At 36.9% G+C, this 12,247-nt stretch overlaps 2 protein-coding genes across 4 annotated transcripts; one reads left to right on the forward strand and one right to left on the reverse strand.

Moving 5' to 3' along the window:
- Positions 1–431: 431 nt before the first annotated feature.
- LOC118278158 (uncharacterized) lies at positions 432–6,716 on the reverse strand. Of its 3 annotated transcripts, none has more exons than XM_050700073.1 (4): positions 2,642–2,712; positions 2,136–2,218; positions 1,509–1,644; positions 432–786 (listed from the first exon to the last, which is right to left on the reverse strand). In XM_050700073.1, exons 1-4 carry the CDS (start codon positions 2,664–2,666, stop codon positions 710–712), a joined length of 321 nt encoding a protein of 106 aa, XP_050556030.1. In that variant the 5' UTR covers positions 2,667–2,712; the 3' UTR covers positions 432–709. The 3 variants fall into 3 exon arrangements, with proteins under 3 accessions (XP_050556030.1, XP_035453145.1, XP_035453146.2); XM_035597252.2 differs by lacking the exon at positions 2,642–2,712 and adding an exon at positions 6,636–6,712 and having other exon boundaries at positions 436–786; XM_035597253.2 differs by lacking the exons at positions 432–786; positions 1,509–1,644; positions 2,136–2,218; positions 2,642–2,712 and adding exons at positions 4,245–4,611; positions 5,431–5,566; positions 5,954–6,036; positions 6,636–6,716.
- An 862-nt stretch (positions 6,717–7,578) lies between these two features.
- Positions 7,579–9,607, forward strand: LOC118278226 (uncharacterized). Its single transcript, XM_050700074.1, has 4 exons — positions 7,579–7,672; positions 8,036–8,106; positions 8,973–9,111; positions 9,500–9,607. Exons 1-4 carry the CDS (start codon positions 7,636–7,638, stop codon positions 9,568–9,570), a joined length of 318 nt encoding a protein of 105 aa, XP_050556031.1. The 5' UTR covers positions 7,579–7,635; the 3' UTR covers positions 9,571–9,607.
- The last annotated feature ends 2,640 nt before the right edge of the window (positions 9,608–12,247 follow it).

Raw genomic sequence — 12,247 nt, forward strand, 5'->3', positions numbered from 1 at the left:
ATAACACAATAACATTATATAACCTTAATTAAAAAAGGCACTCATTTACAGTGGCAGTTGTAATTAGCAGTTATGGTAAGTAAAAAAATTGTAAATGACACGTTTAGAAACAAATTCAGCAGTTAAAACTAAGCAGTATAGTATACAAAAATGAGTAATAAAAAATAATGAAATGGATTTGTGAATATATAATTGATTAGAAAAATAATTATATGGGCGGTAAAAAATATTAAACGAGCGGTTCCGTGTGGGCAGTAATAAATCGGAATTTGTCGGTAAGAAATATCATTCTAAGCAATTTTATGAGGTAGTAAAATGAAAAAGAAGCAGAAGGCAGGGTTTCTGTCATGGCTCCGGCGCTGCGGGCCTCCGGCGGCCCCACGCGCGCTAATCGTCACAGACGGCTTTCGCTCACCACCGCAGCTTCTGTCACTAACTTTTGTTGCACAGCATATTACATTATTATTTAATTGTTACAGAAACTATAGCAAATTACTTTGATCAGAATTATGTATGGGTCACTACAAGTTCACCATCATCATTTCCTACATAATTCACCATAAGTAACATATCACCGCTCGCTATGATCTGCCGAACTATTTATCGAACCGCTCATTCCGTAATTTTTACCGCTCATTCGATTAATAGACTGCTCAATTATTTTTAGAATTGACATTGTATGATAAAATTACCCAACAATTTTTATTTATTACGGTCCATTAAAAAAGAATTCTGGGGCAGGAACAAGTTCATATTTACATATGTCCAGCTTAACGTGTCGATATTCTGCAAATAAAGAAAATATAAATCAATTAACTTTTGTATTTTTATAAATGAGTAAGACACAAGTTTATGAGTGACTTTGTGTGTGTTTGTTAGTTTCTTTAGATGCTCAGTTACTTCATAACGGCTCTGGGGATTGAGGTAATAGAACAGGGGTAGATTATGATCAGAAATAACACATACAACAACTGTTTATCCCACTGGAACGTGGACGAAGCCGCTGGCAGAAGCTAGCTTTTTTATATAAGTAAAAAAAAATTAGTCTAGGTACTACACCCACTTTTCATGTAAAAGGGGGTGAGCCTATTGCCATATCCTAGGCACAATTCCAGACTCCGTGCTACTACTGAGAAATTTTCGAATAACTGAGAGAAGAATACTTTGCCCGACCCGGGAATCGAACCCGAGTCCCCTTGTTCGGCAGTCGCACTCGATCAACGAGGCAGTCACTATGACAATATAAGTTATTATGTTTATTTATATTTAAAAACTACTTACGTTTCATTAATTATTACGTTAGCGGCTTACTCACGTAACGTTTTGACGAGGAACTCGACTAATTTCAAGCCATGCTAGAGGCTCATATTCATGAGCAGCATTCCGTGACACACGACGCGGCGATTGTCGCGCTGCTACTGCAGCCGTCAAACCGTTACGTGAGTAAGCCGATAACATAATAATTAATTTAGTATGTCTCACGAAAGTTACAATAAAATTATACTTACGTTTCTTCTCATCACAGTTATATTCGTTGAGGTCACAGACATCAACAAACATCCTGGTGATGCCCAGATTGTCCTGGCCACAGACTGACACGAAGTCGTGCAGGCACTGATCCGCAAACTTGCAGTAGTTTATCATCTACAGATAAAATATTAATTTTCTGTGCATTTACTAGCGACCAGTACCATTAGTACGAGTTTGCTTTTCGTTAAACGAAAACGAAACGAGATCGCGTTCGGCGCTCTGATTGGCCGTGATTGGTTGGTTCATTCTTGTCGGCCAATCAGAACGCCGAACGCGCTCTCGATTCGTTGTCGTTTAACGTAAAGCAAACTTGTACTAAGGGTACAGCCTCAATAACGTTAACTCCTGGACATTTACCTAATACTAGAATAGAATATGGACTTTATTATGCATAAAATTTATTCTCATGATATAATTCCAACTTTAATAGTAAACAAAACTTAAAACAACTAATTGTCTTAAAAAGACTTACTTAACACTAAATAATGTAGAACAATTATGACTGTTAAATGAAAACTCTTCACTTAGATCGATCCTTTGCAAAACTGATGTAAGAAAAATATACTTCAGCCATTTCTATGTTTTAAGAATACACAAAAAATTACCGGTTCTAATGGAAAGTAGTAATCTTCCATTTCAATATCAATGTGTGACCAGACTTCAGCAGCTAACCCAATCAATATTAGGCCTAAAAGAAGGAAAATACAAATTTAAAAATCTTGAAAGCCAAACCAAATAGCAATGCAATGAATTTTGAAACTTCTCAAAACTAACTCAAAGTCTATATTAGGTTTTTGATTTTCAATATTCTCTAAAATGTTCAATTTAGTTTGACAATATTAAAAGTACTCAGGTTATGTAGTTTAGTTTAGTATGCTTATTATAAACACTATATCGGCTCCATATAATCAGTTTAAATTAAATGGTCGACTCGTTGTATCCGTGATATCGTCGCTCATTTTCACTTCACTCATGCTTACAAGCCCCAATTGCGGCTTGAAATCAGAAGAGCACCCTCAAAATTATTATTAAAAAATTATGTATTGTCAAAGGAAAACATTTTTATTATATTGCTATATTTCTAAGATAGTGATAAAACAAAGAAACTTACTAATAAAAACTTGTCTAACTATCATTATGCACGATCACTTCGGCGGATGAACAACAATGGTTTAGTGGAACAATAACCGCATTTGTTTGGAAATTAAACTATGATTATGGGACAGGATATTATTACAATAAACACAAAATATTTAACCTCATGTGGAACGTTCGATATTTTATAGAAGAGGTAAATATAGTTGGAACAAACACTGTAAGACTGTCAACCAAATTGTACACTATGGATGCATTAAAGTGATTTGATTTGATTTGATTTGAAATATACCAATATTTGGAATATTAAATTGGTATATTTTGTGTCGGTTTGCCGATGCCGTGCCATCGGGTTCAGAGAGTGAGGGAACAGAAATTGCGCCTGTGTTTGCGTACATACTTCTTATATTGTCTTCTGCGTAGTGGGCTAGCCTAGTTAGACAGACTGATCACCGTGATTGAAATCGATCGATCGATCGGGACAATTATCTATAATATAAAAAAGTAACTCCAGAACGCACGAACCGATTTCCACAGTTTTGCATTCGATGGAAAGGTCTCGGGTCTCTCAAAAGAAAATTTAGAAAAGCAGAAAAACAGGGAAAATCATCGGTGACGAAACGGAGTTCGCTAGGTTTGATAGTTAATTATATCTATAGTTAAGTTTCAAATCGTCAATCCACCTTAATAAAGCAGGGTGATCAATGTGTGCATTTTTATAGGCTGTGTTCGATTATGAAGATGAAGATGGTATATTTGCGTGAGATGTGTGTCCCATGGTCCTTCACCAACTGGATAAACTGATTAAGTGAAAGACTCATCGTCCTCCGAATTCTACGTGGTCATGAGAGCGCGCTAGATCGGACCTGGTGGAGGCAGATCATCCACTCCAAATATCACCTGATACAGACCACACTAATGATTTGAGATACTGAATATAGGAAGAGATTTAAGTAAAAACGCAGTTAATTGGTGCTAACTGCTGCACTCAGAGACATTTAATGATTATTTAAACTATTCCTTAATAACGATTTTGTTCAGGAAACAATTGCTAAGGACTGGGTTACATAACCTTTTAATGACTCTGAGTACGGCGCGGCGGTAAGACATAAATTGATCTGTGGACTGCCTAGCAGGTTACCCGAGATCTCCGGCTAGAAAAGTAAGAGTAAGAACAGGGTGGTATTTAGTCAGTCAGAGTTTGACACTCTCTCGACTCGCCTAAGGCAGGAGAAGCCATTGGATGAGTTTTCCCCCTTAAAAAAAGGACACACATTGATATTAACTGTATGTTTTCTTTACACAAACATTTTTTCTGTAACTAATCGCTGAATTCTCTACTTGACCCTAAGGTTGACTGGTAGAGAATAAATTATGTGCCATTATTATTCCAGATGTTTTTGTACTAATAGGTATAAATAAGACAATAAATTGTTAGTAAAAAAATACAATTTTTATTTATAAAAAATACATTAGTGTAATGTTATGTACCTTATTTTTTGTGAATTAACAAATTCACTAAGAACATTTCTATTCCTAAGATTCTATTCATAAGAACATTCCTAAGAAAATTTCCTAAGAACTAAGAATAAAACTATAAATAGGGTATATAATTTATATTACGGGAATTGAAAAAATTGTGGCCAGAACCTAATTTTAAAATATTTACTTGTAAAAGTACCATTTATTCTGTAGCTTATGATTATAAAAATAAATAAAATTGTATTTCATAATTTAATTTCATTAGTGACGAGCATGATAACAACATAATAATATTATATAATCTTAATCAAATTAAAAGTACACTTAGTCGATAAGTATGCAGAATAAAACTGATGACTGTTTATGAAGCGAAAGTATATAAGATTCGTAGTTAGTGGCGTTCCATAGTCTCTGCCTACCCCCATGGGAGACAGGCTTGAGGTTATTCATAAGGCGGCTCTGGCTTATCGAATCTACATAAATCCATTTTCACATGCCGATATTCTGGAAACAAAGAAAAATTTTTTTTTCACAATTTATGTTATAAGTCCCTTTGCATAAGGCATATGGCAATTCATAGACCGGGCACATTTCCAGACTCCGTGCTACTACTGAGAAATTTACGATACCCCGACAATAGCCCAGTAATACTTTGCCCGCTCGAACCCGAGATCCCTTGCCCGGCAGTCGCACTTGCGACACTTCAACAAGGCAGCCAATAATAAATAAATAAATATAAAAGTTAGGCGTCGAGAAATTTTGACTATTCAATGTCATCCTAATAAAACTCCAGTTACCGGTTACTTCTGGCTTTGATCATGGTGCAGAGTGAGGGAAAGCACTCATACTAGCTAAGGAGGAGGCGGATCATGTCAGGAAACCATCATTTTCACGCTCCAACCGCCACAGCAGACTTTTCGGGTGGATTCTCAACCAGGCCGGGAAAGGTAGTTTGATGACTTTTACCTTCAAAAATTGGGATTGAAGGCGTTTTGTTTCGTAGGGCAGGACCCACGGCTTAATAACTGCCTGCTGCTTATAAAATACTAGGCACTCTCACGCGGTTTCACACGCTCTGCTCAGTCTCTATTGATCATAGCGTAATGTTTTATAGCCCATAGGCTTCCTCATTAGATGCATTATCCAACACAAAAAGAATTATTCAAATCGGACCAGTAGTTCTGGAGATCAAACAAGCAAACTCTTCAGCTTTATATGTATATTAAAATTAAGGAATTAAGGATTGTTTAAATTATCGATTCCATCTTAATCTTTAGAAGGATATAAAGTCCTTTTATCATCAAATACTACTTGATTACTCACTTTGCTTCTCATCACAGTTGAGTTCGAACATGTCACAATTGTCGTTGAACATCCTGGCGACACCCACGGCGTCCTGGCCGCAGATTGGCACAAAGTCGTGTGAACATTGCTCCGACATCTTGCAGTAATTTACTAACTGTGGTTGAATAAAATATTAGTTTTCTGTGACCAGTCTCAATAACGGTAAATGTGGGAGAGCCATGCTTCGGCACGAATGGGCCGGCTCGACCGGAGTGATACCACGGACTCACAGAAAACCAACGTGAAACAACGCTTGTGTTGTGTTTCGTTGTGTGAGTAAGGTTACCGGAGGCCCAGATCGCGTCCCGATCCCCGATTCCCCAACAACTTTTAAATTCCTAACCCCCAAAAGACCGGCAACGCACTTGTAACGCCTCTGGTATTTCAAGTGTCCAAGGGCGATTGCTTACCGTCAGGTGATCCGTCTGCTTGTTTACTGGCTTATTCCATAAAAAAGGAAGTTTTTATTTTATAAGAATTTAGGAAATATGAAAATAGTTACCGGTTCTAATGGAAAGAAGTAATCTTCGGCCTCTATTTCAACGTGTGACCAGACTTCAGCAGCTAACCCGACTATTACTAAACCTGAAACAAAGAAACAATAATATAAATAATGGATACCAACAATTTCATTAATTTTGAAACTATTTGGTTTTTCATTTCCTAAATTCTTTACCATTTCACAGCCTTTTATTTAACTAACAATATTTGTAAGTGTATGAGGAATTAAATTTTGAAATAAATACTTATATCTTCAATAATTAATTGAGCTAATTTACACGTTTAGTTTAATGTAATTTAAACTGACATGGTCACTAACACTATCATTAGAACTTGAGACGGGATATTTCTACCCGCATTTACTCCAGTTCATCCGTGATCATGGCGCTTGCAACAGTGCTGAAATATCGGAAACTCATCGACATTAATAAACATTGTAAATATCCCGTCTCAAGTTTTAATGATAGTTGCTTCAAAAAGTTTTAATTAAATGTTATATCAAGATAATATAAAATATAATAAATATAAAACACTAAAAATCTAGTAGTCATGCATGCAAACATAACACGAGCTTAATCAGTTATGACTAGAAATTAGTCCAGCACCCTCAAAATTATTAATAAAAAGTTTCCATTATAAGATTTTCTTTTTATTAGATACATTAATAAAACAAGGAAACTTACTAGTAAAAATGTGTCTAACTATCATTATGCACGATCACTTCGGCGGATGAACAACAATGGTTTAGTGGAACAATAACCGCATTTGTTTGGAAATTAAACTATGATTATGGGACAGGATATTATTACAATAAACACAAAATATTGAAGCTTATGTGGAACGTCTGGAATTTTACAGAGGAGGTCAACTTTTGAACCTGTTAAGTAAGTCTCTTTGAATTCTTAACAAAGCAAAGAATAGGATTATTCAATAATTAAATTAATTATGGTGAACTTGACTGTAGCCTACTCCTTTTTAGACGGATAAGAGACCCGTGTATTTTAAAAGTCACTAAGAATTGTTACTGATACGGATCATCTGATGGTGGGAAGTTGCCGCCATCCGTGAAGGCCCAATACACTAGAGGCGTTACAAGTGCGTAGCCGGTCTTATGGGAGTTAGCAATTCAAGGGTTTTTGGGGAATCGAGGAATGTGAAGATTGAGAAGGGGAGGTAAGTGGGCCTCCGGTAATATCCTTCACACAAAGCAAGCGTGGTACACGTCGGTTTTCTGTGAGGCCGTAGTATAGCTCCGATCGAGCCGGCCAACATGTGGCGTACCATGGCTCTCTCATACTCATGTCTAAATCGAATTTCTATACAGTTTGATTTTTGTCTTTAGAAGCTGGAGAGAGAGTCTGAAAATTCATTATGTTTTTCCTGTGACCACATAGAAAAACTTGAGTGCGGAAAATTAGTAAATAAGTTATTAAATCCCAAATAAAAATGTAAGAATGAATATTAAAAGATTAATCAAATCATAATGAATATTTTTATAAAAGCACATGCTTTGAAAGTAATATTCATAAAGTCTTTGTTAGATTAATTACTATTGGCTACTCTAAAATTTAGCGCCCCTGACTACGGAGGTATTATAAAGTTCAAAACAGACAGACACGGGTTATTGTTATCATAATTATTCCTAAGTTCAGTATAATCATTCGCCACATCTGTGGTATCGAAATGCGGCTTGATATTATACTTCAAATAATAACATACTGTGAGTAAATGTGCTTATTCTAGTAATATCTATATTTTACCTATGCTGCCTCGTTGATCGAGTACCGGACAAGGGGTCTTGGGTTCGATTCCCGGGTCGGGCAAAGTAGTACTGGGCTTTTTTCAGTTTTTCGAAAATATCTCAGTAGTAACACGAAGTCTGGAATTGTATGTATGGCAATAGGCTCACCCTCTATTAAATGGGACTAACATACTAACATGGATAACACAAATAGTGAAAAGTAGGTGTACATTGTAGAGCAGCATTACGTATCACAATGTGTACCTCTGCCTATAGCATACATATCTGTATAGGTTATCATGACTTTACTTTTTGCTTATTTTAATGGTTTCTTGTTTTCAGGCACACTATTGCTGACCAGTTATATTCCATCAGTTGACAGCCACATACCTAGCTACGTCGCCACTCCATCGGTAAGAATTCATACTGCGAAACCTTCATTTTACGCTAAACAGCCAATTTTTTTCTGAGAGTTAGGAGGTATCATTCTACTCTTAAGAAAAAAAAACTTTTACAGAAGAAAATATCCAACTTCCCTAAAAAAAAACGGTTAAAAAAACATCAAAAGGATCAAATTGACTTTGATTTTAAAAGTCGGTGTTTCTCATTATTGTTTGTGTCTTATTTAACACCGACCTCCGACATAAAAGTAATTTTGAACATTTTAGCGTTTTTTTAACCGTTTTTCTTCAGTTCCCATGTGTATTTTATAGCTCTTTAGGGACGTCATGAAATACAATACATATAATTATAATAAGCTAGATGCGCTCGAACACATTGAAAGGCGTGCCAAGAAGCTCATCAACGATGATGCGCTTGTGGTGGCCCGGCTTCAAAGCCTTGAACACAGGCGCAAGGTCGCAAGCCTTTCCGTTTTTTACCGGATACATTTCGGAGAGTGTGCGGGGGAATTGCACAACTTGATTCCCCCTAGTCCTTTTCATCATCGAACCACAAGACAATCGGCGAGGCGTCACCGCTTCATGGTAGATATCCCACCCACTCACACGAAGCGCTTCGCTTCAAGCTTCCTTGTGCGAACTGCTAGGGAGTGGAACTCCTTGCCAGAGTCTGTGTTTCCTGATGGGTATAACCTGGGTGTCTTCAAGGCCCGAGTGAATAGGTTGCTTATGGGCAGACGTGCTCCATCGTAGGCCGCATCATCACTTACTATCAGGTGAGATAGCGGACAAACGTCGTCCCATTAAATGTAAAAAAATAAAAAAAAATATGTACATTTATTATTCTCTTCATTTCAATTATCACTTATTTTCCACAGAATAAAAATGAGCAATTCTGTCAGCTATCAGACAATTGCATGCACGATACGGTTCGTATCTGTGGCACTATGGGGGACCAGAAGAGAACATTTTTAGACATGTGTGACCTCCTGGAGTTTGCTTGTGATACCAATCAGAGTGAGTAAATTGTTTCAAATACACTATCACTAGTGTGTCATTAGTATTCAAATTAGGTATACCTAATTTTCGTTTGTTAATATGGTTTTATTTTAAGGGGGAAAGTATCCAATGACTTATCCGCTTACTGACTAAAAACCACCCTATTCCCACTCCTGATTTTCGAGCCGGCAGCCCTGGTAAACCCGTTAGGTAGTCCGCAGCTCCGGATCAGAGATCAGCCCTAATGGGCCCCATCTTGTGGTCTGATGGCTCTGACCGTGCTGCGTGACGTCACAGCGACCCACACGCTGCTCTCAAAGTTACTTGAAACTAGTAGAGTATTACTTGATTTTTTTCCCCTGAGTTCTTAAGACGTATATTTAGTTCTGACGATATATTTTTTCAGTTTATACTCACGTTGATGAAATGGAAGGATGTCCAGAAGAACCAAATTACCCTCCTAAAGGATTTGAGTAAATAAAGGATTTAATTTAATTAAACTTGTTTTTCTTTTATGCTAACGAGTTATTTATGTAGTCCATGATAGACATGAAACAGGTAAGACATTAAGTGTGGAAGAGCCATGCTTCGGCACGAATGGGCTGGCTCGACCGAAATGATACCACGGTCTCACGGATAACCGACCTGGGAATTGAACCCGGTACCCCTTACTCTGCAGTCGCTTTTACAACCACTAGACAAACGAGGCAGTCGAATTATGTTTTATAGATATTATAGAACAACTAACCCCAATGGGAGACAAGCGTGAGGTTACATATGTATGTACATATGTAACCAGACTCTTATAAAGGTCATCATCATTAATTACACACAGAGACCTCTATCACAGCAATAAACCCCGCAATCTCAATAAAACGCAGGAATTACAGCGCAAATTATAAAATACCAGACTACACACTCAGACATACAACTTTTTATGAGAAAAAGAATCTTTACTTAAATATGTGTTTAAGTATCATTACTGTAATGTGCTTCGGCCTGACCTGAGATCGTTAGAGCGAGAAAGATGTATCAAAGGTTACGTGTGTGTGACAGAGAGAAGTATACTCGAAGGTTGACCGGGTAACAGGTTGGAGCAGACAGAATAAGTATAGCGAATGCAGTAAGGTACGGGCGCATCGGCCCAGGCGCATCTTAGATACGATGGAACGAAAATAAATGGTGGGTAAAAAATATTTGCAATTTTATTTTAATGTGTGATAATAATCATGTAAATGTGATCAATGTAATGACGGCGTATTCTGGGCTTATTACGGTATTTTTTTTATATACAATATAATTCGATTATATTCAAATTAAACAATAATTATGTTATTTCCTTACTAAATAAAATATGTGAAAAATATTACTTAGGTATTGAAATTCAATTAATATTGCAAACATGTCTAATCTTTAACACACATCATTCGGAAGTACGGAACGTTATACCGAAAACCTAATTCAAATCTCAATTAATATAAATAACTTCCTTCATATCATTTCTATAATTATAATCCAATAAAAATGTAATAGCACATTTAATGTTAAAATTAAAAAATATTATAATTCAAATGGAAGTTAAGGTATACAGTGTAACCGGTCCAAACAGCCCGTGAGAAAGCTACAATTTGAACAAGCCATAATTAGCGACCGGGGTATTAAATCACGGGCACTGGACGCCCCCCTCTTCTCTCCTCCCCCTCGCTGGCTGCGCGGGCGCCGGCCCGTTCGCAACGATTCCATCGATTAGACCGATTTAAGGTCAAGTTTGGAACAGGTGGAATTGAAGGGTCAAGGACATTTGGATGGACATAAATTATATGTTTCCGTGATCTAGATAAAATGGAGGCTGTGAGGGTTAATGTACGAGATTCAAAGAGGTATTGTGGCTAATTATAAGTTTGGGGATCGGATGAGACTTGCAGGCGGGTCACTGAGTGCCTTTAGAACTTTAATAATGAACCCGCTTAGGCAAAATTGGAACAACTAAGTTCCAAATTGTAACTACGTTCTTCGAACTAAGACAAGAACAATACAATACATTGGTACTATTCAATCATAATTCGTATAAAGTTAAGTGTCGTGCCGATAACATAAAAATATAAATTTCCATGGGTATCATATAGGCCAACTAAGAATTCATGTGCAGTATTTAAGATAGACGTTTTCTGACAACATTGAAACCTTTAAACTATGATCCTGATAAACTGCATCCAAATCTTATAGAAGAGTCACATAGCCTATCAACTAAGACCCTAGTAAGCAAAAGAAATGATCATTTTCCAATAATATTGCATTATATTATAACAATTATACCGCAACTACTTTTTTATTGGAAAGACTGGTAAATGAGCCGACGAATCACCTGGTGATAGGCAATCGTAAGCAGTCTAGCAGAGTTACAAGTTAGGTATTTAGAAGTTGGGTTGAGTTTATAATTTGGCAATTGGAAATTTTGTTGATACGAAAAATAAAGGACAAAATAGTGACACACCGTTTTTCACCATTATGTTATTCGTTCTATTGATTCCTCTGCTTATACCCTCACAGCAATAAACAATATCTACAAGATAAGCTTGACAATCACAACACAGGATCCGTGAGATCGGTCAAAGTTGACTTTTGTATTAGAAAGCGGTTCTACAACTGTATATGAGTCCAATAGTGCTATAATATTGCTTCTTATGTTTTTCTATCTTATGTTATTTTATTACATACCGAAAAATCTGACTTTCTCTATGATTTTTTTTTTTGTTTTAGGTGGAAAATCATCCAATTACTTCTCTCGCCTGGGGCGAGGCGAAAGGGAGTGTCAGACTCTTACTGACTAAAAACCACCCCGTTCCTACTCCTGCTTTTCAAACCGGAGCCCCGGTAAACCCCCTAGGTAGTCCGCAGCTCCGGATCAGGGACTTTCTTTATGATGGAGTGGCAATTTTTCTGTATTTTTATATGAAAACGAGCAGATGAATAACCTGATGGTAAGCGATTAGTGCCGCCCGTGGACATTATGTAGCTGACAAATTATTAAATGATTTATCATATTATCAGACTGAAAATGTGTTTTCATGGTAACATAACCAATTTTCCATCGAGCTCGGTCAGGTCGGAAGGTGTGAAGGTGGCTATTGCTTTTGTTTGCGGAGTGCAGGTA

The sequence above is a fragment of the Spodoptera frugiperda genome, chromosome 18, assembly GCF_023101765.2.
Source record: "Spodoptera frugiperda isolate SF20-4 chromosome 18, AGI-APGP_CSIRO_Sfru_2.0, whole genome shotgun sequence".
Lineage (NCBI taxonomy): Eukaryota > Metazoa > Arthropoda > Insecta > Lepidoptera > Noctuidae > Spodoptera > Spodoptera frugiperda.

Bases quoted from the DNA above. Each gene is read 5' to 3' on its own strand.
- LOC118278158 (XM_050700073.1), bottom strand. From the start codon at position 2,666: ATGATAGTTAGACAAGTTTTTATTA. The intron at 1,645-2,135 runs GTAATTTTTTGT...TTTTATCTGTAG, and splicing joins ACTACTTTCCATTAGAACCG to ATGATAAACTACTGCAAGTT. The intron at 787-1,508 runs GTAAGTATAATT...CTTTATTTGCAG, and splicing joins TAACTGTGATGAGAAGAAAC to AATATCGACACGTTAAGCTG.
- LOC118278226 (XM_050700074.1), top strand. From the start codon at position 7,636: ATGCGGCTTGATATTATACTTCAAATAATAACATACT. The intron at 7,673-8,035 runs GTGAGTAAATGT...TCTTGTTTTCAG, and splicing joins ACTTCAAATAATAACATACT to GCACACTATTGCTGACCAGT. The intron at 9,112-9,499 runs GTGAGTAAATTG...ATATTTTTTCAG, and splicing joins TGCTTGTGATACCAATCAGA to TTTATACTCACGTTGATGAA.